Below are 25,523 nucleotides of genomic sequence, written 5' to 3'. Positions count from 1 at the left end.
CTAAAATGTTAAGCCCTTCATTGAAATTCCACCTCCAGGGGAACAGCCCTCCATCAGCTGTGCCTGGGAAAACAGAGCGAGTGATGACAGCAAAAGCATTGTGATGGGCTTTTCTGTGCTCTCCTGGCATTCTTTGGAAAATTTTCCATTATTTTGGCTAAGAGGTCAGTACTGCTGTGGAAACTCAGCTGTGCTTCTGATTCTCTGTTATCAAGCAAAACATAACATCATTTAAAACAACTACCAAAATCAGAAACCAGTCCTTGGAAAGCTTGGGAAGGGTCTGTTTTAATAATACTTTATTTTTTTTTTCAATGATTTTGTGACTCAAGCAGCAGTGAGTTACCATACCCATCTGGCCATATATATTTAGATATAAATTGTTTACCACAGAGGAGAACATTTGCACATAATTTTACAAGGAGGGGTGGAAGCTGTCGTAGTTTACTTCTCCTCCTCTCTCTCCCCTCCCTGGCTCTTTAGATTTAATTATTATCTTTTGTCCTCATTCCTTTGACTAATAACCTTTAAATGAAAGCAAAGGCTTTTGGTGATGCACTGAGAAAGGTCTCAGCTTGTGCAACATGGCTCTCTAAACGATATGAGAGGCTGCCAGTTCAGGGCAAGCCATTGGAACCAAGAAATTGGTGGAGATATCTCCCAGGTTGTGTTGACAGATAAATCAGGGTATAATATTTTGCACACATGTGACATCTCATGAAGATACGAATGCCTATTGTATTTCCTCCTAAATATGCTAAAATAGAATCTGCCACAGGATCTGCCACGGATCTGGTTATCCTCGTGTTTTGTTGGTGTCTTTATGGGGACTCGTTTGCAGCAGTAATTAGTATTCTAAAATTCCTTTTTTTTTTTTTTTTTTAATAGGCTCACACACACATATAGAAAGACTTTCAGACAGAATTTGCAGACGCACTCCTGCAACGAATTTGCACTCCTCTGGCCATGAGATTCGCCTGCAGATTGAAGAGACCCACCTCTCTCAGGTTGGACTTTGGTGGAAGAAAACAGCAGTGGAGGGGAGGAAGGTAGGCAATACAGCAGACAACGTGGACTGTTCCCTAGCATCATTTAAGGGCTGCTACGAACGCCTGAGTAATGACACCAGAAATTTCACGAAGGCAGAATATGTGTTTCAGTGTATAATTATGTGGTTGCAATGTAGTGATATGGATAATTATCACCATTTTAAGACGCTCTTTAATCCTCTTTTTTTTTTTTATTTTATTAGAGCTATTTCATGGACTATATTATCCACTACAGGATTTGGAAATTACTTGGTTTGTTGTGGGGTTTTTCGGTTTGGTTTTGGTTTGGTTTTTTTTTTTTCATTTTTCATCAATCTCTACAAGTTGCCGCTGTGTATGTGTTGAGCACAACTCCCTGGCAAATAACACAGCTGAAGACCAAAATAGCTCTTATGCCACGTCCTGATGCAGGGACTGACCACAAATGCAACCGCAGCTCCAGGACAGGCAAAGGCTGTCACTTCTTTTGGCGCACATTTATTTCAATGAGTGACAATCTCTCATCTGATCCATGTGGATATTTTGTGGAGCAAAGTCCTAAATTTCAAGCCTTGTAACTTGCGCATATGTTCCTGCCACCCACCAGGGACTAGTAAGATTCCAGTTAGAACAGGCACTCTCGATTTTGCTTGCCTTGTACTGGGAGATATATGAGCGTGCTTGTTTATGTGAGACTGGGGAGAACAAAGGCTAATTAAATCCCACCCTTCCAATAGGATATATATTTTTTCAACCCTGAAGCAAATTTTCTATGTCTGTGTGTCTTGGCTTTTAAACTTAATAGCCTGCAGGCACCAACCACGTCAGCAAAGAAATGGAAAGCTCATTATGATACTATTAGAAGGTTTAAAACTTAAAACCAGAGGCTATAACAACAGCAAGTGGGATATCAAAGACGTGCCCTTCTACTTGGGCTTTTCACGGAATTCAGGCTGGAGGGATGCTGTGAAGGTTGTTTTACTGTGCCTGTGCACTCTCCAACCATCACAGTGTGTGGAGGGTATAATGACTTCTTTTTGGATATTATTGTAGATTCCTGTTTGACCAGATAAGCAGAACAAAAACGGACAGTATGACTTTTGGAGGTAAAGATGTGCTGTTGGGCTATGTGAATGAGCACTCAGTCCCTGCCCAAGCTTGTTCTGAACAGTGTATCTGCAATGAAATGATTGTGCCACATGAATTTTGCTGGGCAGTTAATTCAGTTTTACAGCTGGCCCACAGGTTACAGTATGTATTTTACTAAAAAGACCACCATATTCTAAATTTTGAGTTGTTGGAGGTGATTTGGTCGGTTGGTCTCTTTTCCCAAATCACAGGCAACAGGACTAGAGGAAATGGCCTCAAGTTACACCAGGGGAGGTTCAGACTGGATATTAGGAAAAATTTTTGCACCGAAGAGTTATCAGACATTGGAATGGGCTGCCCAGGGAGGTGGTTGAGGCACCATCCCTGGAGGTGTTCAAAAGACGGGTTGATGTAGTGCTGGGAGATACGGTTTAGTGATGGTGTTTATTTTTGTCAAAATTAGGTTGACGGTTGGACAGGATGATCTTTAAGGTCCCTCCCAACCTAGAAGATTCTGTGATTTAGGCTATTCTGTATGTAGGGACTCCTGAAAAAAGGATTCTTTTCTTCTGTCTTGAGCTTTCTATTCTCTGTTCCTCACTGGTCCCTCTGGACTGTTACCTTACTGCTCAGTATTATTTTTTCCACACAATCCCCACCCTTGATGTTTGCAATACTGGAAGCTTTTCCCTACGGACCTTATTTTCTACACCTTCTATTATTGTTGTGACCTTCTGGGACACTTCCCATTTCAAGAGCATTCTTTGGAAGGCTGATTGACCACAAAGAGAAAAAATTACAACCTCATCTCACAGGACGCCTGTTTCCATCCTTCTTAATCCCATGGTGTCCTTCCCCATGCTCATGTGGGGTGCAGGGTTGGATGGGGAGTGCTGTTTCTGGACCAGTGAGGATGCTGCCCCCCTGAAAGCAAAATGCCTCTCTCTCTGCCACCCAACTGTTTCTACATAAGCAAAAATTCTAAGGCTCTATCTGCATGTACGTGCTCTGAAGGAAGTCTCCTGTATCCTGCACTGTTGGTTTCCTAAGAGGAAAAAAAATTATAAAATAAATGTGCTTGGAGGAGATCCTTTTGGGGGATGCGAAGCTCCCTCGAGGAATGAGGCCCTGAGCCAAAAGCATCAGGTGCAGCTGATCCCACTAAAGCTTTGGGCTTATGAAGGGGCTGAGTTGGTGGAGGAGAAGTGGGAGGGTTTCTGGCAGGCTGGAGGCTCGTAGCACTGTCCTATCTCCTCTGCTTCCCTTCATGTGTTAACGGTGGCCGAGGTGCGCAGAGGTGCTGTTTCGGGGGGCTTTGGTGCTTAAACACAAACCATAGGTTCCCTCAGCCCTCACCAGTTCCCTCAGCCTCTCCTCGTACGACTTGTTCTCCAGACCCCTCACCAGCTTGGTGGCTCTCAGCACTTGAATACGGGAACTTCCAACATTTTACATTATTTCTGTCGGCTACAGACAAGTATACGACGCTGTCCTTTGAAAGCCAAACCCTAGAAAGCATGGGTGGCCAGTATGGCTCACACAATGGTCTGTGCTAGTCACTGGTGAAAAACATGGTTGGTGCTTAGGACACTTCTAATGGAAACCTTTGATTTTGAGACATGGCAGTTGTATTTAAAAAAGCTTTTGGTCCTAGTAAGAAAGGCTGCATGTTAAGCTATTGTTTTCCAGGGTTGTTTTTTTAGGAATTGCCATACACCTTCCTGAAGTTTCCAGCTCAGGTGTGATGGGGCAAATGATGCTGGCTGGTGTCTGAGCCTACGCAGAGAGGACAATACTGGATTTTTACAAAGGAAACTTGATGGTACCAATCAGGATAAGGACTTTGCACCATCTGTTAAATACCAGGAACTAATTTGCTTTTCACTTCCACCCCACCGCCAAAACAAGCTTATATCTAAACCTGCAGTCCGTGGCAGACTGGGTGGGCAAACCCTGTAGAATTCATGCAAAAAACCAAAGGGGGGTGGTGGTGGTGGATAATCATTTCCCCTCTGTGTAGGCTGACAAACAAAAAGGTTTGGATGGATACAAGAACAGCATCATTTCACGCGTGCCCGAGTGCCTCAGCACAGACATAACATTGAATTGATGGCAAAAGTGTGTGGCAGCAATTGTTGCCATGAGAGTTACTCTGGAAGGAAACACACACACACAAAAATCATTTAACTCACTCACCACTGTAAGTTAATTTGGACATGTTATATTCCCAGCACAGTTATAAACTTAAAAATAAGCACAGCCAGGGCTGTAGATGAAGGGGCACTGGGTGGTGTAACAGCTCAAATGTGCTCCAGAATATACCAGAGTGTAGTTTACAAAAAACTGCCTTTTAAATCCTATGCCTACAATCTATTTCTTTCTGGAACAAAATATGGTGTTTCCAGCCTACAATATGAAGTGAGTCATCATATTGCCATTCTGCTCCCAGCACAATTGGAGCATACCTATGGTATGAAGTGGGAGAAATATTTGGCCAAGAAGAAAGCTCCAGAATTTTTTTTATGTACTGTCAAGACATGCTTAGTAAATGGAGAGTATTATTTTCACATTGCGCAATTCAGACTTTCCTCATTCTGGGGTTTGTTTCAGCAAAACACGCGAGCGTGTGCTTATCTTGAATTAGCATTTAAGCCCGGATGTCTGTTAACATACTTATGGGGAGGACTTTCCTAAGGGTTGGGGCTTCCAGACACACACGGAGACAAACATTTTCTTACACCTGCACGGGGGCGGGATGAAGTCTTGGAGGTAGATATGGAGGGTTGGGTGTTAGTGGCAGAAGGCACATGGACTTGCAATGGTCTGTGGTCCTTTATCCTGCATTTCTGCTGTTTTTCCAGTGATCTTGGACATCCCTTGTGTGGGCATGGACTCAGCCAGGCTGTGGGAAGAGGAGTAAACAGAAAGCCTGGCTGCCCAAGTAGGAAGGCTTTGGGGCAGTGGATGAGATCCCCATCCCAGCCACGACACCAGGCACGTCGCCTTCAGCAGAACAGATTTCAGTCTGGGTGTATAAACAGGCACCAAAACAAAGGGCGAAGCAATCAGGGTCTGTGTGGCTGGCTGGGGAGTTATTTGGCAAAGGAAACAGGGCTTAAACCTTGAACTCTTCCAGGTGAAGAACGAAGACAGGAGCCACTTGTGTGCACGTGGGATGGCAGGTGGAGTGGCTTGTGGGTAAAGCTATGGTCCGTGACACGGATGATTTTGGCCTTGATTCCTGCCCTGCCGCGGTGTGACCCTCCTAACGCCAGTGTTATCCTCCAAAGAAAATATGAGTGTTGACACAAACCTGCTTTTATATAAAATTCGTGAGCTCCCATGTATTACTACGCTTATTCTGGAGACTGTTTATGGGTTGGAGTGTATACACTACTCCTCGATATTAAATACTATTAACTGCTGTGATGCCTGCTGCCTGCGGGGCTTTAATAATCGAGATTATCTAAAATAACACTGCTTCATTTTATTTTTAAGCATCGGCTCGGCGAAGCGGCGGCGGCAGCGGCAAGAACCGAGGTGAGCCGGGGGAGAGGGTGTGATGGCGCTGTACAGAGGGGTTTCCGAGCTCAGGGACCCCCAGCTCACAGCCCCAGCCGGAACCCGGAAGCCCGCAACAACCAATCAGGAGCGGAGGGGGCGTGGCCAGGAGTCAGGCGGAGATTTAAACGCGGCCGGAGCAGGCCCTCAGGCGCGCGGCGAAGCGGAGGCAGCGGCCTCACAGGAGTGCGGCGCGTGACAGGTGAGTTCAGGCAGGCCCGGCCTTCTCAATAACGAGAGCTGAGCAGTGTGCGCAGCTTCGGGCAGCAAAGAGATAAAACCATGGTTACAACTCGGCCGAAGGCTGTTAAAAAAACTGAGCGTGCCCTAGCAGAGGCCCCACACAAACATGCAGCCACCCAGGCAACGGGCTGCAGCGAGTGCTGGAGCCTGGCACTTGCACTGGAAGGCTGTGGAGTCAACACCTGTGTGAGGTGTGAGCAGATCAATGATCTGCTTAGTCTAGTGGCTGAACTGAAGGAAAGACTAAGGTCTATAAGGGAAAGTGAAAGAGAGTTGAATTTGTTGTGCAAGGCTCTGCAGATCCCCTCAGGAGAGGGAGGTGACCCAATGAGCAGAGGGGAATGGACACAGGTGCCCAGTAGGAGAGGCAAGGAAAACCTCTCACAGCCCCCCTCACCCTTCCAGTTGCCCTTGCACAACAAGTATGGTGCACTGGATGTTGAGGGAGAGGCAAATGAGAAAGTTGAAGAAACATCATCTGGGGGGTTGCCTAAAGCAAACCAGTCCCCCCCTCATATCAGTACTTGTACCCTAAAAAAAAGAGGAGAGTAGTTGTTATTGGGGATTCCCTTCTGAAGGGAACAGAGGGCCCCATATGTCGGCCAGATCCTTCCCACAGGGAAGTGTGCTGCCTCCCAGGGGCCCGGGTCAGAGATGTCACTAGAAGGCTGCCTAGTCTGGTAAAGCCTGATTACTATCCGTTAGTAGTTATGCAGGTGGGAAATGATGAGGTTGAAACCAGAAGTTTAAAAGCAATCAAAAGGGACTTCAAGGCACTGGGAAAACTAGTTGAGGGATCAGGGGCACAGACAACTTTTTCATCAATACCCTTGGTTGCAGGTTGTAATACTAATAGGAAGTCATGCATGATTAACAAGTGGCTTAGGGAATGGTGCCACCAACAAAAGTTTGGGTTTTTCGACCTTGGCAAACTTCATACGGCACAAGGTCTGCTAGTAACAGATGGGGAACATCTGTCTCAGAAGGGCAGGAAGATCCTGGCATATAAGTTGGCACGGCTTGTCAAAAGGGCTTTAAACTAGGCTTGAAGGGGGAGGGGGTTAAATACAGGATAGCCTGCAATGAATTGCTTAACGTTAGGCAGCGTGTGCGTTATTATGCTGTGCTCCTAAATGAAGTGTGTTTTTTGACCAAACAGCCCAGAAATCTCTCTTGCTCTCGGTAATGAGAGCTCACAGAATCAGAGACCTGATGAGCATTTGAACCCTCCAGAGTGTGAAATAATAGTGGCCAGCTGGTGCCATTTCAGTTGGGAAAGCAGTGAGCAAATGGCAAAGACATGAGGCTTAAATCGTGTTCATACCGCAACACTGAGGACCACTAAGAAACTGGTTTGGATTGGTTTTAAGAGGATTTCAGAACAAAGAGGTTTCTCAAAATCTCTGCCCTTTCTGAACAGCAACATTCCTCTGTACATGCAGGATCTCAGGACGCTGAGTTTGGGAGTAGGTTCTGGAAAACAGATTGCATCTACCACTGCTGAGCCCTCTGGGGAAAGTAAGATGAAAGAACCATCAGGAAATGTATCCCTATATATTTCTTCAAACTCCTTTCCTTCTGTTAAAATGCTGAATTGCTACTGCCAGGTTCATAAGGCAGGTTGGGGTGTCCGAGCAGGCTCCCTGTTGTTTAACAAAGAGACGGGTATGTCAGACCCTTTTGCGGGATGTAGCTGTCGATGATGGGTTGGTAGCCAGAAAGCCAGTGCTAAAGAAATCTGGGGGCTGGTTATGGAAAAAAATACATCTTCTGTAATCACAGGAAAACACCGGGGACAAGTTAATTGGCTCCTATGTATCATTTCTTCATCATAAGCTTACTATTTGCTTTGTAATTCTTTAAACAATATGAAACAATACTTTCAAGAATAGTCGTAGGGCTGTATCCTTTCGAGCAGTCTTTCAGCCTGCGTTGCCATCTATGCCTATGTTTTCTCACTTTGAAAAAGCTCTTTCCTTACCCAAGGGTATGTGGGTGATGGAAAACTGCAGAGTTTATTCTAGCAAATTTTCTTTCCTTCATAAACATTTTTCTCTGGAGTTTTTCCCACCCTTATTCCCTCAGACATATTGATCTCCATAGGGCTTACTGCTTCCTAGTCCAAGATCTGTTTTCTTTTAAGCCAGCTACGTGTCTGGGAAATATACACTCTGGTGTTCCAAGAGGGCAGAAAGAGGTATTTCTAGAAATAGCAAGATGACAAATAAATAGAGAGAAATTCTGGTCTTGGCTACCTTACTATAAACTCAGCCCATAGATTTTTTTTTTTTTTTTTTTTTCCCTAGAACTGAGGTTTCCCATCTGTCAATGGGCGGATATAAATCCCACCAGACATTGAAGAGACATCTGGAGTGTATCCATTGCACTCCCAGTGTCAGTGACCATCACCCAGTTACCATACATTTTTGCTGAGCAAGGGAATTTGTCATCTTCCTTCCAAATGGGTGATTGCAAAAAATGTGATATGTCTTACGTCCTCTTCTACAGCTACTAGAAGTCTCTGATACCAAGACTCCTACTTAGTGCTTGTGTTTCCATAGCCAGAGGCTTAATGAGCATATGAAGGAGGCATTTTATAAACTAATGGGGTGGGTGCTGAGGGATGGGATGGCTGCTGTCCTGCAGAGAAGACACTGATGTCTGCAACAAGAGTGTGGCCAACAGAGGAACCAGGAACCTTCAGCAGCTCAGGAAGCTGAACAAGGGGATTTGAACATCTTGGTTCAAAGGGCATTTTCCAAGGAACCCAAAATGCTTATTTTCAAGTTGAATTGGAATAGGGTCGGTCCTCAGCTCTACAAGGTGGCTTCAAAAACTCCAACTAAAGTTTTCGTAAGTGAGAGAGAGAGAGAGATTTTTCCATCCTCTCACTTCTGGCCACAGCCTGAGGTGCCCAGACAAGAGACCCAGCTACATTTTTTCTACCCCAGGAAAAACTCCACCGTACAGCATGAACGCCAGCGTTCACGTTCCTTCTGGGCTTTGCACGTTTTCTCAAGTTGGTGTTTACCTTGCCTGATCTGCCCTGACATTCTGGTGCCTGTTACTGTTTTCTCTTATTGTTGCTGGTGAACTCTGGCTGTTTATATGGGATTATGGTGGAGTTGGTTGTCTCTCTGAGATTTTTTCAATACTGGAGTGTTCCTGCCCCAAGCTGAGACGGCATCTCTGATTCCCCTGCTGATCAATCTCTTTTTCTTCTGCATATGCAATTTAAAAACTTTCAGAGAAATAAAGTTAATTTACTAGACCCCGTAGTTAACAGCGGTTGCATCTGTGAAATGGTGAGTGGCATTAGGACTGTTGTCTTTACTTAGCAACAGGCATCTGTGCAAATGATTTGGAGGAAAATTCCCTGAAGTGGAAACTGTAGACTATAAATTAATATAGCAAAGAAAAAAATTTTGTGAAAAAAAAATTTGGGAAATAAAATCCCCAAACATATGGTTTCTTTGTAATCTAATAAGTCTTTTTTTGACAAAAGTAAATCACAGTTATGAATATATGAACATTTCCTTGCATCTCCTACAAATATACAAGGGGAAAATTAATACTTCCTTCTTCAGAAACTATCTGTTTTATGTCATTAGCAGTTTGCACAGAAATGCATTAAGGAAATTGTCTGCTTCTTTCACTTATTTTATTCATCTACTTGTTGGCCTTTTATTGTATGCCACACATTCCTTCACTTCAAGGGTTTCCTGACTTAGTTTTGCTTGGCCTCAGCTCTGTGAGTCTTCCAAAACCAGATGAACCCAGCAGTTTGTGTGAGCATAGCTAACCTTGAACAGCATTGCCTAAAAATCTATTATTTCCTCCATTTTCAATACCAAAATGTATTTACTGTGATTTCCTCATACCGAGGATCCTCAGACTAAAAGCTATGTATTCTGGCAATAGGAATAAATATTTAGAACTGATATAAACTATATCTAATTTTAGGTATCCCCACCCACTATGCTCACTGGGAAATAAAACCAATCTCTTTCAGGTTACGCTTCTAGATCTTCTAAGGAAGAAAATCCATTAGGTACCATTGGTAGTGCCTTCTCATTACCTCTGATGACTCTGTTTTCCTTCTTGCCTGAGAAGTCACAGCAGGAGCACATTAAAAAGGGTTGCCCATATTGTTGATCTGAAATTCAGTGGCCCTCAGACACCTCAAATGAACTTCTTCAGGTCAGGTGTAATTCACACTAAGACAGGATTTTGAACACTTGGCCGAGAAGCTCCTGGGAAGGACAAATGGAATGTATCCTTTCTATCAAATAGCAGTGGCCTGGTTTGTTAATGTGACAGATAATTGAAATGCAGCTCTATATAGGGGGGCTCTTCAAAGTGGCCTGACAGTAAATGATCTCAGAAGCATCAATATAGGTTGAATTTAAAGCTCAGACTAATTGAACACAACCTAATTTCCCTAACCACGATGACGTCCTTCCTAACTTCACAGGGCAGGAGCTCCCAATCAGGTCCTTCACAGTATTTTTCCTCCATAATCTACAAGCAGCATCACTAGAATGTGGCCACTGGCACCATCCACTGGGCATCACGGCTTAAGTCCTTGTGCCTTGTGTGTCACTAAAAGGGGACAACTCATGGGAGCGAGGCTGTGTCTGGCTGAGGGGAGATGCACTTTGAAAACCTTTGAGAGTGCTTGGGCTATCTTCCTTTTTCCAGAAATCGAACCTATGTGGTCTTATTAATGAGAAATGTCCATTTATTAGATATGATTGCGATGACAAAAGTCATCAAAGGAGAAGAGGAGAAAAAAACACTTTGCAAGCAACCTGTATCAGCCACAGTGTGTGACAGAGCTCGAAGACTCTTCTCTTCCAAGCGCTTGCCTGGTTCTGCTATGAGGTTTGTGAAGGCTTGCAAGGATTCCCAACCTCTCCCTGCAATTCTCGGAGCTCTTCCTATTGAGAGAGCCCAAAACCACACCTGAGCTCATGGTATTTGAGGCATTTTCCTTGGAAATTTTTGTGTCTGTTGTGCAAACATTTCTTTTAGAGGAAGTGGGAGTAATCTTGCCCTTGGATAGTAATGATTACAATATCATAGCTGTAAAGTGGATAATAACAGTAACCAACTAGAACTGGCTGGGGAGACGATAATTCAGCTTTGCAACAACTTCTGAGGTTTACAATTTGTTTTCGTTTTACAATGGAATGAAAACAAAACCTTCAGATATTATGTTTTCAATTTAGGCCTTTTTTTTTGCCGCACTGTCAGGAATAACCAGAGGGCCCTGGACCTCAAGAATTTGTCCTTCCAAGTATTTAAAAAATGTTTCAACTTTCATGAATCAGCATTTTCTTCTGGTGGGATAGTTCATCAAAAATGCTCTGGCCAGAACTTTTGCTAACCCCAAAAGTTCAAAATCATGAGTTGCATCCCCCAAAACACAGTTTCTACAAATAACTTGGTTTATGATTTATGGATTGTTTCTGGACTGTCTTCTCTTAAACATACCTTTCCCCTCCATCCTCTGAGGATGTACATTTCTTTCCCACCCTCCTCCAGTTCTTCACTCCTGTTTTCTTGGGCTTTTTTTCTTTTTTTTTTGGCTTGGCTCTTTTGACCTTCCCTAGCTTATGCACAAGAAGCAAAGCTGGGATAATATTTTTATGGTGTGCTGTGGCAGGGCTTTGCCAGGAAAGAGATGGCTGCTGGATGGTCTCTGCAATGAATAGTGGTCACTGCAGGGTGGTCTCACTACTGTCCTGCGAAGCCCTGTTTGGATGCTCATTGCTTTTCACTCATCTCAGATGGCATTTTCTGTCGGGAAGAGCTGACATCTGTCAGAAGGCAAGAACATCTGCTGTCTGCAGCCCTTGCCAGCTCGGCAGTGCTTGAGGAAATCAGAGAAGACACACGGTAATAATTATCACTCAGCTTGTGGGGCAGCCGCTATGTGTGCAATGCCTGTGGTTTGGTTTTGGACCCAGCTGGCTCAGAGATGGCTCTGCAGGACCCATATCTAGTTCTGGCCAGCTCCATGTCCCATGCTGTACCCGGGCATGCTTTGGAAAGACATACTGTCGTTCATCTTCCCTAACATTTCAGGTGGGAAGACCCACCTGAAGCAATGTGGAAAACAAATACCAAGAGAAGGAAATGGCTTGTATTAGAAGGGATCCTGGCTTGTATTAGAAATAGTGTGGCCAGCGGAAGTAGGGAGGTGATTGCCCCCCTCTACTCAGCACTGGGGAGGCCACACCTTGAGCATTGTGTCCAGTTTTGGGCACCTCGATACAAGAGAGATGTCGAGGTGCTGGAGTGGGTGCAGAGGAGGGCAACAAAGCTGGTGAAGAGTCTGGAGAGCAAATCGTATGAAGAGCGATTGAAGGAGCTGGGACTGTTTAGTTTGAGGAAGAGGAGGCTGAGGGGAGACCTCACCACTCTCTACAACTACTTGAGAGGACATTGTCAGTGCTGGTATCTTCTCACAGGTAATTAGTGATAGAACAAGAGGGAATGGCTTCAAGCTGCAACAGGGTAGGTTTAAACTGAACATTAGGAAAGAGTTTTTCACAGAAAGAGTGGTCAGGCATTGGAATAGGCTGGACAGGGACGTGGTTGAGTCACCGTCCTTGGATGTGTTGAAGAGTCATTTAGATGTGGGGTTGGAGGATATGGTGTAGGGGAGAACTTTGTAGAGTAGAGTTGATGGTTGGACTCGATGATCCCAAGGGTCTTTTCCAGCCTAAATGATTCTATGATTCTAATGTGTGTACTCATTCTGAATGATAGAGTGAACTGCAAAGAGGGGATCAAGACCTGGAAAGACTTAATGTGATGGAAGGTATAAGGTGCTCTCTGATCAGGTGGTCTTCGTATGGATTGTCTCATGGACCTCACCATGAGGTACTGTGAATGCACTTCTGCCAGGTTCTCCTGTGTCTTCAGGAGTTTCCACTATGACTGTTGGGCATAGTCTCAAAATACTGTTTTCCTTGCAAAATTGTTGCAAGACCTTTTTTTTTTTTTTTTTTTTTTTAATCGCTCACTTTTCAAGTAGAGGTCAGGGGGAGGGAAACCCAGAAGAGAGTACCATATGGAGACAACACAAATTACTCCTGTTCCACCATTTTCTTAGCAAGCATTAATTCAGCTCGGGACCTCATTCTGTATTTGTACTCCCCGTTGGTTCTTCCTTCCTTGGAAGCATCAGGAAGAACTTATGGTATGGCTACAAGCAGCTCTTTACAGGAAAAGAAATAAAGAGGGCAATATGCTTCAAATAATGGAAGAATGAATTATTTCACCATTTTAGCAGTTTCCCAGGAGGGAGAGTAGAGGGAGAAAATGCACTTAACACTCTAAAATATTAAAATAACAAGAACCACAGCAACCTCACCCCTCTGGACTTGAACCAAACTGAATGGCTTAGGTAAATTCCCAGCAGATCTCCAAGTGGCACACTCCATCAGAGAATATTGCTATGCATGGCAAGGGAAATTCTCCATATTAATGATATAATGAACTGGCTCAGTTAATTTGGAGTTCTTCTGTACGGCCTGGTTTCTGGCAGATTAGCTGAATATTTTTTGGAATATGAACTCCTCTTTTAATGCTGAGTTTGATCCCGTTTTCATGGACGGTATTCCTGCAAAATTACTTTCTTAAAGCTGTATTTCACATTTTAATGAGAGATGTTACTCCCTTGTATTCCTGTAACAGGCTTAAAAATATTCCAAGCAGTAACTAGAAGGCAATGAGATGAAGGGAGTTGTACCTGATTTTTAAGATTTACTGGTTACGTACACAGAACAAAGCAAAGCAGCGCTGTGAAGGCAAAGGGTCTTTCTGAGAGATTAACTAAGAGCATATAAATTCCCTTCTAGATTTGATTCATGCTTTTGCTGAAAATTTTAATGGCATTTTTTCAGAGAACGAAAATGGGTTTAAACTGGAAAGAAACTAGAAGCAATTCTATAGTATCTTTTGTATTTTGATACAGCTGAAATTATATATATATATATATGTATATAACCAAGAATAATGATGCAATTACAAAATACCTCTACAGAGTATTTTGTAATCTATATGTAGATAGGCCCTGAGCCCCTAGGGAATTTTGTGTGCCCTTATGGAGCCATTTGGGAAGCGGGATCATACAACCCGACCTGTCAATATTAGCGTTGTTGTCCAAGCTTGAAGGGACAGCACAAGTCTTGGTTATTACTTCCATAAGCCATTGCTTGATATATATATATACACATATAGAATAAACCAGATGGTCTCAGGAAGCATTTTCAGTGCGAGTTTGTTCCACAGCTGAGATTCCCTGGTGGAAATGCCTCACTTTTAAAATGAAAAATCAGGTCTCTGCATTTGTGCTGCTCACAGACAGGGTCTTGAGCAACTGGGCCTCCAAAATTAGAAAAGGACGTTGACTCTACGCCTAGTTATTGGGGAAAAACATGCCGAGGTAGGCTAAACCAGTTCTGAAATGGAGCTGAGGAGGTCGCACAGAAACTGAGAGCGTCCGAGACGGGGAGGGTCTGGCCTTTGAGGACAGAACTGTTCACAGCAGCTGGATGGCTGCCCGCCCTGGAGCTGGAGCATGAGACAGTTTGTGAACTTAAAGCACATTTTCCAACCTTATGGGATTTTCCTTATGGTCTGTTCTCAGCAAAGCAGCATTATTATTGTAAATAGATGCTCTTTTTGTCCCATCTCCCAAGGGATTAAAAAAAAAAAAACATTATGCTTGAACATGTATGTTTTCCCACTCATTGCTGAAGTTGTTCCTTTCCTTAAAGTCTGCAGAAAGCCAAGCATTAGCCGATACTGTTAATATAATTACTTTAAAGTTACAGCTGGATGTCTGTGCCAGAGACTCTCTAATAAGAGACGTGGCCTCCGTCCTCTCAGAATTTCAGGGGTTGGAAAGCAGTTTTAGTGAGTCATCTCAGGCATCCTCCTGCACCGTGGCAGGACCTTTCTGTCCAGCCCCTCTCCACGGTCCTCTTTAACTCTTTCAGATGCCCAAGTGCTGGGTCACGTCCTCATCACCAGGACTGCTATTTCCATGCTACACTTACTTATATACCGTCCTGAACCAGGAGCGAGGAGCCTGGTACAGCGTTGTGCTGCTCTTCCTACTCCCAAGCCACCACCCTCCTGAGTGTGCCTCCTGTGCCACTGTGCTTGGGAATATTTTTACAGCTGTCCACCTCCCTCCTTTGGGAGGATTTTTCTGCCTCTTTTTTTTTTTTCCCCAGTGCTTCTCCTGTCAGTGAATAGTTTTTCCAGCCTTCTCTTCCCCTGAGGCTGGTTGGCGTGATTCGTATTTATGGATTCATCACTTTGCCAGTCCTCGAGGCTGAAAGGCAACCCCTGGGGCAATCCCCTTGCTGGATTTGCTGGTGCACTGGACCCACACTAAGTCTGGGGAACTGTGCTAGCTGAAACACCAAGCTCTTGTGGTCTTTTGTGCCTTCCCCTTCCCTGGCATCCCAAATACACCACTTTGTCTACGGGGACTAGCTGGAGATGCCACTTCCCAGCGAGTGCCACAGGACTGTGTCCCCCTGGGCCCCTCTGAGCCATCTTGCCTAGTCTCATATGATGACTTTCCATGCCCACATTAATATCTGTTTAAGAAGAGGACTTGGGTTTTGGGTCACAACTCTTTGAATACGTCTGCTACACAACAAATACTAAGGAAGAGCCATTACTGCATCATGAGATCTCCATCCCTTTCAGCCAAAGGTGGTGGCAACCACAGTGGTTGGATTGTATCGTTGGGTCCTCCTTCATGCTACGCTCACCTGGCTGTGTCCTCACGGAAGAGACATGATGGATGGTGCTTGGGATTGCAGTGAGGTGTAATGATTCATTCTCTGGGAGAGCTTTCCTGTCCAACGGGGTACATGGGAAAGTCATTGGTTGATGAATGATGTTTGAGTATCTTAGCACATGTAGAAGCTGCATATATGGTCTAGTCCCTGCAGCCAAAGCTGCTGGTAGCATGGCTTGTTTCGGGTGAGAGATTTCTAAATCTGAATGTGAATAAAGCTTGGCTATAAATAGGGTAAATTAACATATTTTTTTTTTAAGTTTTAATTATTAGACATTATGTTAAAACCCATTTTCCCTGATCTTATTTGGGGAAAAAAGAAAGATGAATACCAGTTCATAAATCCAGTCTAGAATTCATTCATTCTGTGCCTCTTGGGATAAAACTTGGGGTGGCAATTCATAAAGCTTTCATTCTTCAGTAACTTACTCCCTGGCTTAGCTGGAAGACCCATAGCTTGGGATACAAGAACAATAAGAACAATATATCTGATGGGAGTCTGGTGAGTGATCACTCTTAAAATCAAACTAGAAATATAGTAATCTGGAAATTTTTTTTATTGCAAAGATAAATAATAATTTGAAAGGAGATGTCATTACTGTTTAATGACTTTGTCTGAGCAGAACAATTGAAGGAAATATGTTTGCTCTTCCTCATCCCTTGCCATTTCCATGATGTCATTAGGTCTGGCCATAACAACTGGAAAGTTACAACACAGGAAAGGGCAAAATATACACAGTGGTGCACGGTAGCAACGGTGTGTATCACTAGTACAGACACCAAGGTATCAAGTTTTATCAACAGAACAGAAAATGAGAAGGAATTTATAGTGGAGGGCTTTTGCATTGACTTAATCAGTTAATTAAGCCATCATAATGCTGCCTTAGTAAAAACACTGCTAATTCCTGCAGAAATGAACAAGTTTGTACATGTCTAGGAAGTTTGGTTGCTTAGACTTCTTTGCTAAGTTTTTTATTTTCTTTGCTACACGTTGAAAAGCATTTATTTACTATTGAAAAGCATTTGCCAAGCTGTCCACGTGTATTTGGTCTGACACCACCTGTAAGTGGTTTTGCCCCCCTGGTGTGGGTGGCTGGCCACACTTACTGAGTCAATTATTGCTTTGAAGATAGTGGATGTGATTGTTATTTCAAGCTGTAGAGATTGTCCTTCAAGGGCCAGAGGCCACAGTTTCGGGTTTGCTTTCCTCAGCTAAAGTGACCTCCTGCAATGTTACACAGTCTAGAAGGGGAGGAAAAGGCCAAGACTGACTGTCTTGGAGTAGTGGAGAAGAAAAGGGTCGTTTTCTCATCACTTCCCCTGTTAACCCTTTTTGTCTCCAGACAAATCACAGAATCACAGGATCACATGGGGTTGGAAGGGACCTCTGGAGATCATCTAGTCCAACCCCCTGCCAAAGCAGGGCCACCCAGAGCAGGTCCCACAGGAACGTGTCCAGGCAGGTTTGGAGTGTCTCCGGAGATGGAGACTCCACCACCTCCCTGGGCAGCCTCTTCCAGGGCTCTGCCACCGTCAAAGTGAAGAAGTTCCTCCTCTATCTAAGCCATCTCTCTTCGCAGCAGTCCATTGCTACAAAAGCAAAATTCAAAAATCTGTTTGCCCATCTATGTAGCAGAAGGATCATTCCAAAAGGTCCTCTTCTACAGCACCATCTCAGTACAAGAGTGCTAGATTGGGTCAAACTCACAGCCCAGGGAGTCAAGTCTGCATGTCTGATGGAGCAGTGAGCAGGTTTAAGATAATTTGCCATCCATCAGACCAAATTTAGGTCTTATCCTGGCCTCTAACGGAAAGTGGTGTCAGCTCACATTTGAGTATTGCTTGCAAAAGTCTTCTCATTAGCTTATGATAGCACTCAATCTCCCTGATATATCTGGTCCAACCTCCTTTTTGGCAAACCTTGTTAAAATTTTGTCCTCAATAACTTCTGTACAACGGTAAGTTCCTTGGGTTAATCACATACCACGCAAAGAAATATTTCTATTTAAGCCATTTGACTTTCTCATCTTTCCAACCCATTCCCTCAGGACTGGGTCTGACCTTAAAAACCCCTCATAATTCTACATCCGAACCATCAGTATATGTTCAAATGGTCTAACTCCTTGCTTAGTATTCTTTGTGTTTCCTATTGCCCTTTAAACCCCACATAGCTAATACAAAGTAGTAGACAGAGGGGCTTAGGTGGAATTTAGGGTGGATAAGCCTGGATAAAGTAACATGGTTGCTTCATCTACTGCTCTGATTCCTGGCACTATCCCTCCTGATGTGCATGGCAGTTTGCTTATCTCTACTACATCTAGTTCTCCACGTTATTCATGGTGCAGTTTTTTCCCCTGCTGTGCTTGACGCATAAGGACATTCACTGACTGCTGATATGGGATGAAGAAATCAGTTCTCTGCATCGGGAACAGCAGCAGCTTCTGGGAGGTCAGTCGAATCCTGGGGGACCAGCAAGATGCTGGTGGCCATGAGAGGGAGCGCTGCAGAGCTTTTTTGTGACTCTTTGGGGCATAAAGCTTTTGTCGGTGCAAAATGAAACCAGGAATGGCAACAGGAGGAACTTCTTTACTTTGAGGGTGGCAGAGCCCTGGCAGAGGCTGCCCAGGGAGGTGGTGGAGTCTCCATCTCCGGAGACATTCCAAACCCACCTGGACACGTTCCTGGGGGACCTGCTCTGGGTGGCCCTGCTTTGGCAGGCGGTTGGACTAGATGGTCTCCAGCGGTCCCTTCCAACCCCATGGGATTCTGTGATTGTGTAACAGTACGAAAAGAAGCTGGATAATGGAACCAGAGGCAATGGCAGGAAGATGCTCAGGTGTTGCAGGGTCCTTCCCAGCCACAGCTGCATCTCAGTAGCGCCAGGGGACAATGGGGACCCTGTCACCTGAGTGCCCAGAGCTCTGCTGCTGAAATGATCTACCTGGAGTAAATAGGATCACAAAGCATGCACACACCTCTTTCTCCATGGGCTTCAAGTGGATTGTGCACTGGCAGGACAATACGGGGATGTGTGTGAGGAAGAGAGATAGGAGCAAGAGTTACCTCAAGTTTTTGCGTACCATAAAACACCTTCAGAAGGAAAAGGTCTTAAGACGCTTGGGTGCCTTTGGTGCCTGTTTAATCTAAGTGTGGAATAATCATGGTGATTAGGCAAACCCCACGTTTTCTGTATAAAATCACTAGAGGAGGATCAGTAGATCTACTCTGGCTTATGTGTCGCAGGATGCAGAATTAAACCTTTTGTGAGCAACCTAAGAATTAGTGGTTCTGTAAAATTCATCTTCAGAAAGGCCAGCCATGAAAACCTAAGAATTGCACTGGGGTGTTTCTGTTGTGTCATACCTTGACTGTTTTATTGAAGTCCCTGGTCTATTCTGGATGATACCAGGAAGATCGGCAGAGAAGTCCTTTTACTTCCTGAGAGGCAAAATGACCATATCAGTTCTGTGGCTGATAGTCTGAAGAGCCAGACCTTAAAAGAGTCAATGCTTTCTTGTCCCAAGGATAAAGTTCAAATCTGTATGATCAAAAGTGGATGAACATTAAAGGAAAAAAAAAAACCAACACGGCAAACATCCATGCAAATAAACATCACAGCTCTCTTTCAGCACTATTTATAGCTCTTTCAGTTTAATGACCCCAAACATTGCATGAAGGGTTTCTCTAATGTGCTACCAAGACTGTTTATAGGAGACAACTGTCTCAAGAATGTGGTAGTGTGAAGACTCCCACGGCAGCACCCATGCAGAAATTGCAAATCTCCTTGGGTAGTCTCTTCCTGTCTAATAAAGTTTCAACAAGGGAAAAGAGAGATGGTATGTGATTTTAAGTCGTTGCTTACACATGATGGCAAGCAGAGACGGGTCAAAACCAGTGACCACTGGCAATCAATTAAAAACAACTAGCACATCAAAAGTGCACACAGATGTGCTCTTGTGCCGATAGCTGGAGAAGTTTGGGGTGTTACGGCTCCCATCTGGTTTCTGCCACGTCTTGGCTGGTGCTTCCTCCCCCATGGGGAGAGGCTGGGGGGCAAAGCTGCTTGGTGGAAGGCCTGTCAAAGGTGTCAGGGTGCTCTCAGTCTCCCTTGGGTGCTTCTGCCTGCCCCAGGACACTGAGAGTGGCCAGCCATGGGCAACTCCACAACCAGTGACAGCCCACTTCCAACTGCTCTTTTTGTTTTTTTTGTGGGAGGACATGAGAAACAGGGATTTGAGTCAGTGCTGTGGCGTACAGGCAGGATATAATACTTTCATGGATTTTCACAGGTACAAGCTGACTGTTCTGGGCAAGAGCAGTAGTACTGCTCCTATGCTAGTAAAAATGCCAGAGCAGAAGACTCTCCCTTCCTGCATGGCTTGCCTGGCCAGAAAGGCTGGGATCACTTCTCTCAAGACCGGTGAGGGCTCCAGACCATTTCAGTGCAAAGTCAGAGAGATTAGATTGAATCACCATTAAAGAAAAAAAAAATAATCGTGTCTCCTAACAGTAATTAACGGTGGTCTTCTTCTATAGTCCTTTTAATTTGCAGAGCTTCAGTCATGGCTGAACTATTCTGTATGTTATTCATTAGCTGATCACATGCCACTGCTAATTTTTTTCAAATGGATTCACTATTTATAAATGTTCACCAGTTTGTGCTGACACACAAGGGGAGGGAGGGACATATTTACACCATCTACTTTATATCTTTAGTGCAGATGCTTTGCAGTTCTCCTTTGGAGGGACTGGCCTCTCTTGTTTACCGTTTATTAGGGTGAATGAATAAATTTCATGCTAAGAACTTCTGGGGTTTTAGGGTTCGTGAATATCAAATGGGATGCTCCGTGGCTGCCTAAGTAACAAGTAACACACATCTCCCTTCCGTAGTTCACACAGCAAGCTAATTAATTTTGGTCCTAATAAACCAACTCTGCTGGTAGTTGAATTTTTTTGTTGGTACGACCTCAGCCCTAATTAAACATTTATAACCCCACATACCTAGACACAATACGAGTCACCCTGGCTGAGAGACCTTTGCCCATTGAAAAGCAGCATTTAATGTTCAAGAGACAGAATGGAACCAGCATGTTAAAGCATCTACCCACTATCCAAACAGTCCCTATTGTTACAGTTATTGCCAGTAATATCCTGTTTGTCACTGGGAGAGCACTTTGGTTCCCCTGCCTTAGGAACAGCCATTTACCTCATGGCTAAACCCTTTCAGTGTGGGACTTGGAAATTCACCAAAGGTAAAGAAACCCGCTCAGTGCTCTGGCCTCCAGCAGAATCTCTTCAAAATGCCATGAGAAATAACCAGACTCATAAACTTCCACATGTCCAACCGAAGAAACCATTTTTGTATCCCAGGAACAAATTTGTCTTCCCCATCTGTCTGGCGTTGCCTCTGACCCTACTTTACATCCATCACATCCCAGCCCTGGCAACAGGCCCCGAACAAGCTCATTTTTGTGGACTGTGGGTGAAATCTGTGGCAGAATATTACTAGTGGGGAGCTAATAACTGGTTTGGACTTTTGTATGGTTCAGCTGCACACACGGTGAAACACCAACAGCTTTTAGCCCCTGGCACCACCGTATCTGAGTTGGAAATGCTGTGTGACATACCTGCAGGAATCCTGTTCCTTCTCAAGGGCAAAACCCACGTACTGCCTTTGATCTTCTTAGGTTGGGCCAAAATTTTATAAAGTGGTTTCAAGCCCTTTCATGTGAAATGCATAAGTACCGTACGAGTCTAATATTGTTGGAGCTCGGCCCTCTGAAATGCCAGTTGCTTCCTCTGGGACACCTTTGTCAGTATAGAATCATAGAATAGTTAGAGTTGGAAAGGACCTTAAAAATCATCGAGTTCCAACCCCCTGCCATGGGCAGGGACACCTCCCACTAGAGCAGGTTGCTCACAGAGTCACGGAATCACAGAATCCCATGGGGTTGGAAGGGACCTCTGGAGATCATCCAGTCCAACCCCCTGCCAAAGCAGGTCCACCCACAGCAGGTCCCACAGGAAGGTGTCCAGGTGGGTTTGAATGTCTCCAGAGAAGGAGACTCCACCACTTCCCTGGGCAGCCTCTGCCAGGGCTCTGCCACCCTCACAGGAAAGAAGTTCCTCCTCAGGTTTAGGTGGAACTTCTTACATTCAAATTTGTGCCCATTTCCTCCTGTCCCTGGGCACCACTGAAAAAACACCAGCCCCATCCTCTTGACACCCTTCCTTGAAGTATTTATAAGCATTGATCAGATCCCCCCTCAGCCTTCTCTTTTCTAGACTAAAAAGACCCAAGTCCCTCAGCCTCTCAAAGCCCCATCCAGCCTGGCCTTGAATACCTCCAGGGATGGGGCAGCCACTACTTCTCTGGGCAACCTGTTCCAGTGTCTCATCACCCTCACGGCAAAGAATTTCTTTCTGGTGTCAAAGTAGGGTCACCTGTGTCACCTGTGCCTTTGAAACCTGCCCCAGGGATGCAGCTAAAGAGATGGAAAGCAGCAGGGCAAGTCCACGTAGCTGGTGCTGCGGGGCTGTCAGCAGTTAACGCCTTGGCCACGGCAGTGGTGCATCTGGAGCTTTTCCCAACGCTGGGCTGGATAGCATCACTGTCTCCCCCAAGTCGCTGGAGTCACGGCGGTGAGAAACTGCTCTTAGATCACCACTGGAATCCTCCATTTTTAATGCTTCTCCCCCCCTCCCTTCTCTTTTTCCATTAGAAAGAAGGAAATTGGTAAATGCCCTGGGACTCAAAACCAGGTTGTGACCTGGTGAGGCAAGAGGAAGCCCTTGCTGACACACCACCACTGGTAGCAACGCCTGGGTGAAAAACCTGCAATGGAAAGCACAGCTTTGCAAAAAATCTGCAGCAATTAATTGCTTTTCGAGCATTTCCAGTGCAGGAGAACTCCAGCAGAAGGTTTCAGCTTGTTTGGGAAAGGCGAAACGGTTGGTTTTGGCAGGGGCAAGGGCAAGGCCAGACAAACCAATTCCCCGGGGTTAATTCAAAAGTGTTTTTTTCAAGAGCCTTAACCATCCTAAAGGATCTGCCTGCGTGCGGGGCCTCCCTGTGTGCTGTGGTACCACTATGCCCATGGTACCACCACCCATGGTGCCATCTCCCCTCTTGGCCATGGGCTGCCCCACAGATAGATGTGGGAGGGTCTGTTGCCACAGAATACCCTAAAGCTGTGAGCTCAGGGCTAAGGGTGCCCCAAGCCAGCTCTTTTCTTTCTCGACACTCGCAGCGTTTTAAATAGGTTACGTTATACTTTATGCCATGTAATATTTTTTTGTTATACGAGTGGGATTTTATTTTCTTTTTCCCAGCGCTCTGCTCCAGAAGTCATTTCCACTTCTCAACTCTGTGGGCAGTTTTGTAGGGAAATAATTGTAATAAATGATGGGATTTCTCAAAAAAAACCCCTGGAATTCCATTTTTGATCAATGCTAGTTTTGACCGCTGCTGCTGGACAGGGTTTGTCTCAGAATAGCATGTTAATATACACAGCTATTTTTTTTCCCCCTTATCTTTCTGAACTTTCTCATTGAAAACATTCTTAGTTTATATTTATGTGCTATAATAGTTAAGAAGGCAAATAAGAATAGCTGGAGATGTTTTAGAGGTCTAAAGCTTCAAACCCTGAAAATGTAGCTTGACTTAAAAGTGCATGCGTACTGCTTTTACCTAGCTCTCTATGGAAAATAAGGATTATGCAGCTGTGATCTTCATCTTTGCATCCTTCTCTTAGCCCTTGGTGACTTTTGAGCCTACAGGCAACTTCTACCACTTCTGACAGAGAGGAAACAAAGTCAAAGCAAGTCCCAGGGAGTCACCCAGGTAGGGAAGAGAAACTCACGCTCACACCAAACCCACCCAAGAGCGCGGGGCTGATGCACACATGTTCTGGTACCAGCTGTCGTAGGGGTTTCTCCATCCACAGAGGTATTCACAGGGCATGGGAAAGAGTGAAGGGCAGTGGGACCAGCATATTGCTGGGAACAAGGCTGTCAGGGACAAGCAGATCTCATCTTATCATGGGAAAGCGGGTGTTACGGCAATATAAGACATAAATTCACGCAGCGAGGCTTCCTTGGGGTTTTGGCTCATGGAAGTACATATTTACACCATGAAATATTCCGTCTTATATCTTGTATGGGCAAAGGCTTTTTTTTTTTTTTTCTAAAATGGTTGTTTAATCTATCTGGTGGGAAGGGCAGAGGAAAGAGAGCGTTGCTTGCATTAGAAGTGATGCTGCCCACTCTCGTGGAGGAAAAGGTCTTCACATTTCCATGGATCAGATTCTGCAATTACACAGCTTTCTTGTTTGGCCAGTTCATCTGCTAAACCTGACACGGCGCCAGAGTGAAAACAGAGATTTTCCCATTACAGAATACCAAATCTATGATAAGCCACGCCATGAAAACTCGGTTTTTAAGGAGGTGGGGAGAAAATAAGGGAAACTCCAAATGCTGCTGCAAGATAAGTAATGAGTTTTGCAGTGCTTTTAGAATCTGTTTTTCAGGTATTTCAGAAACAGCAACTGTAAGCCAAAGGAGCAGTGAGAGAAGAAAAAGAGTAGAAGTTGGGATAGGGAAATTTAAGCAGAAATTTGAACAACAGTTTTAGCCTATCACACCATTTGCATGATAGCTTTGGACACAGGTGGGTAAAGTAAGCAATTGCTACAGAATGAGGCCCATGAATATTGTACTTAATCTGTGGGTCTGTTTTGCATAGTGATGCAGTGAACATCATCGACGATTCTATTTCCTTTTTCTTATACCACAGATTCCGTCACTATAAAGTACTCAAACCAATTATGACTTCTGCTTTCCCTACCATCAAGTTTTAGTTATAAATTCTGTTTATAGATGGAGTAACAAATGTCTGTGAAAGGAGAGTTATATTCTGACAGCACTGGAAGAGACTATGCTGGTTTTCTCAAAGGTTACTCCTTAAATAGAATATAAGTATTGTAATTTATGCATCATTTGCCATGAGGCACTAGATAACTGATGACATATTTTTCTGTGTGTGTGTATATATATATATATATAGTCGTCATCATAACTGCAGCCTGCAAAGTTCAGAACTTCAGAATTTCAAAACCAAACAAAGTGCTCAAAAAAAAAACCCGGCAGAGGCTGAATTCTACGTGTTGTCCCCCAAATCCAGGGGGTTTAACTGCATCCCTAACGCTGCTTATTTGCCAAAAATCAAAATAATAACAAAAAAAAAATCATAAGCAAACAAATAAGCTCTCTGAACAAATCCCCCATCGCCCCAATTGTATGAGCTGCCATCTAAGCTGCCTGGCTGCCATCCAGGCCTGAATCCCATTCCCGGACAAGAAGTAACCCATGCATCCCCTTCGGACTGTCCTCTCTTCTCCTCTCCTCGAATTTCCTCTACCTCCCACCTGGACCCCCCACCACCCTGCAGCAGTTAAATTTCTTTTAAAAAAACCCGCTTTCTTACCTGCGTAGTGGTCGAACACGGTGGGCACGTACTCCTCCGGGAAGGCGTCGTTAGCGTAACTCATCAGCAGACAGGTTTTCCCGACGGCGCCGTCCCCAACCACCACGCATTTTAACATCTTCTTGGTGTTATTGCCGCTCCCGTCGGGGCGGTTGTCATCTTCCTTGCAGTTCATTCTTGCTGCCTTTGCCGCCGCTCTTGCTGCTCCCAGGACTTCCAAGTGCACATGAAGGAAAAAATGAAGTGCGATTGTATTGACTTTTCCTGAGTTTGGAGGTTTGGGGGG

At 44.5% G+C, this 25,523-nt stretch overlaps 1 protein-coding gene across 3 annotated transcripts in view; it reads right to left on the bottom strand.

Annotated features, from left to right (window-relative positions):
- Positions 1-25,523, bottom strand: part of RHOJ (ras homolog family member J) — a 63,199-nt gene that overhangs the window by 37,204 nt on the left and 472 nt on the right. For 2 of the 3 annotated variants that reach the window (XR_001414594.1, XM_014966602.1), the window contains exon 1: positions 25,238-25,523. This exon is cut by the window's right edge and continues 472 nt beyond it. Coding sequence is in view for 2 of the 3 variants with exons in the window: in XM_014966602.1 (XP_014822088.1) it covers positions 25,238-25,412 (175 nt within the window). In the remaining variant the exon portion in view is untranslated. The remainder of the gene's footprint in view (positions 1-25,237) is intronic. The other variant, XM_014966603.1, reaches the window with a different exon arrangement.

Source organism: Calidris pugnax, unplaced genomic scaffold (assembly GCF_001431845.1).
Source record: "Calidris pugnax isolate Ruff unplaced genomic scaffold, ASM143184v1 scaffold74, whole genome shotgun sequence".
In the NCBI taxonomy this organism is placed as follows: Eukaryota; Metazoa; Chordata; class Aves; order Charadriiformes; family Scolopacidae; genus Calidris; species Calidris pugnax.
This window is presented reverse-complemented; position numbering and strand designations above follow the sequence as displayed.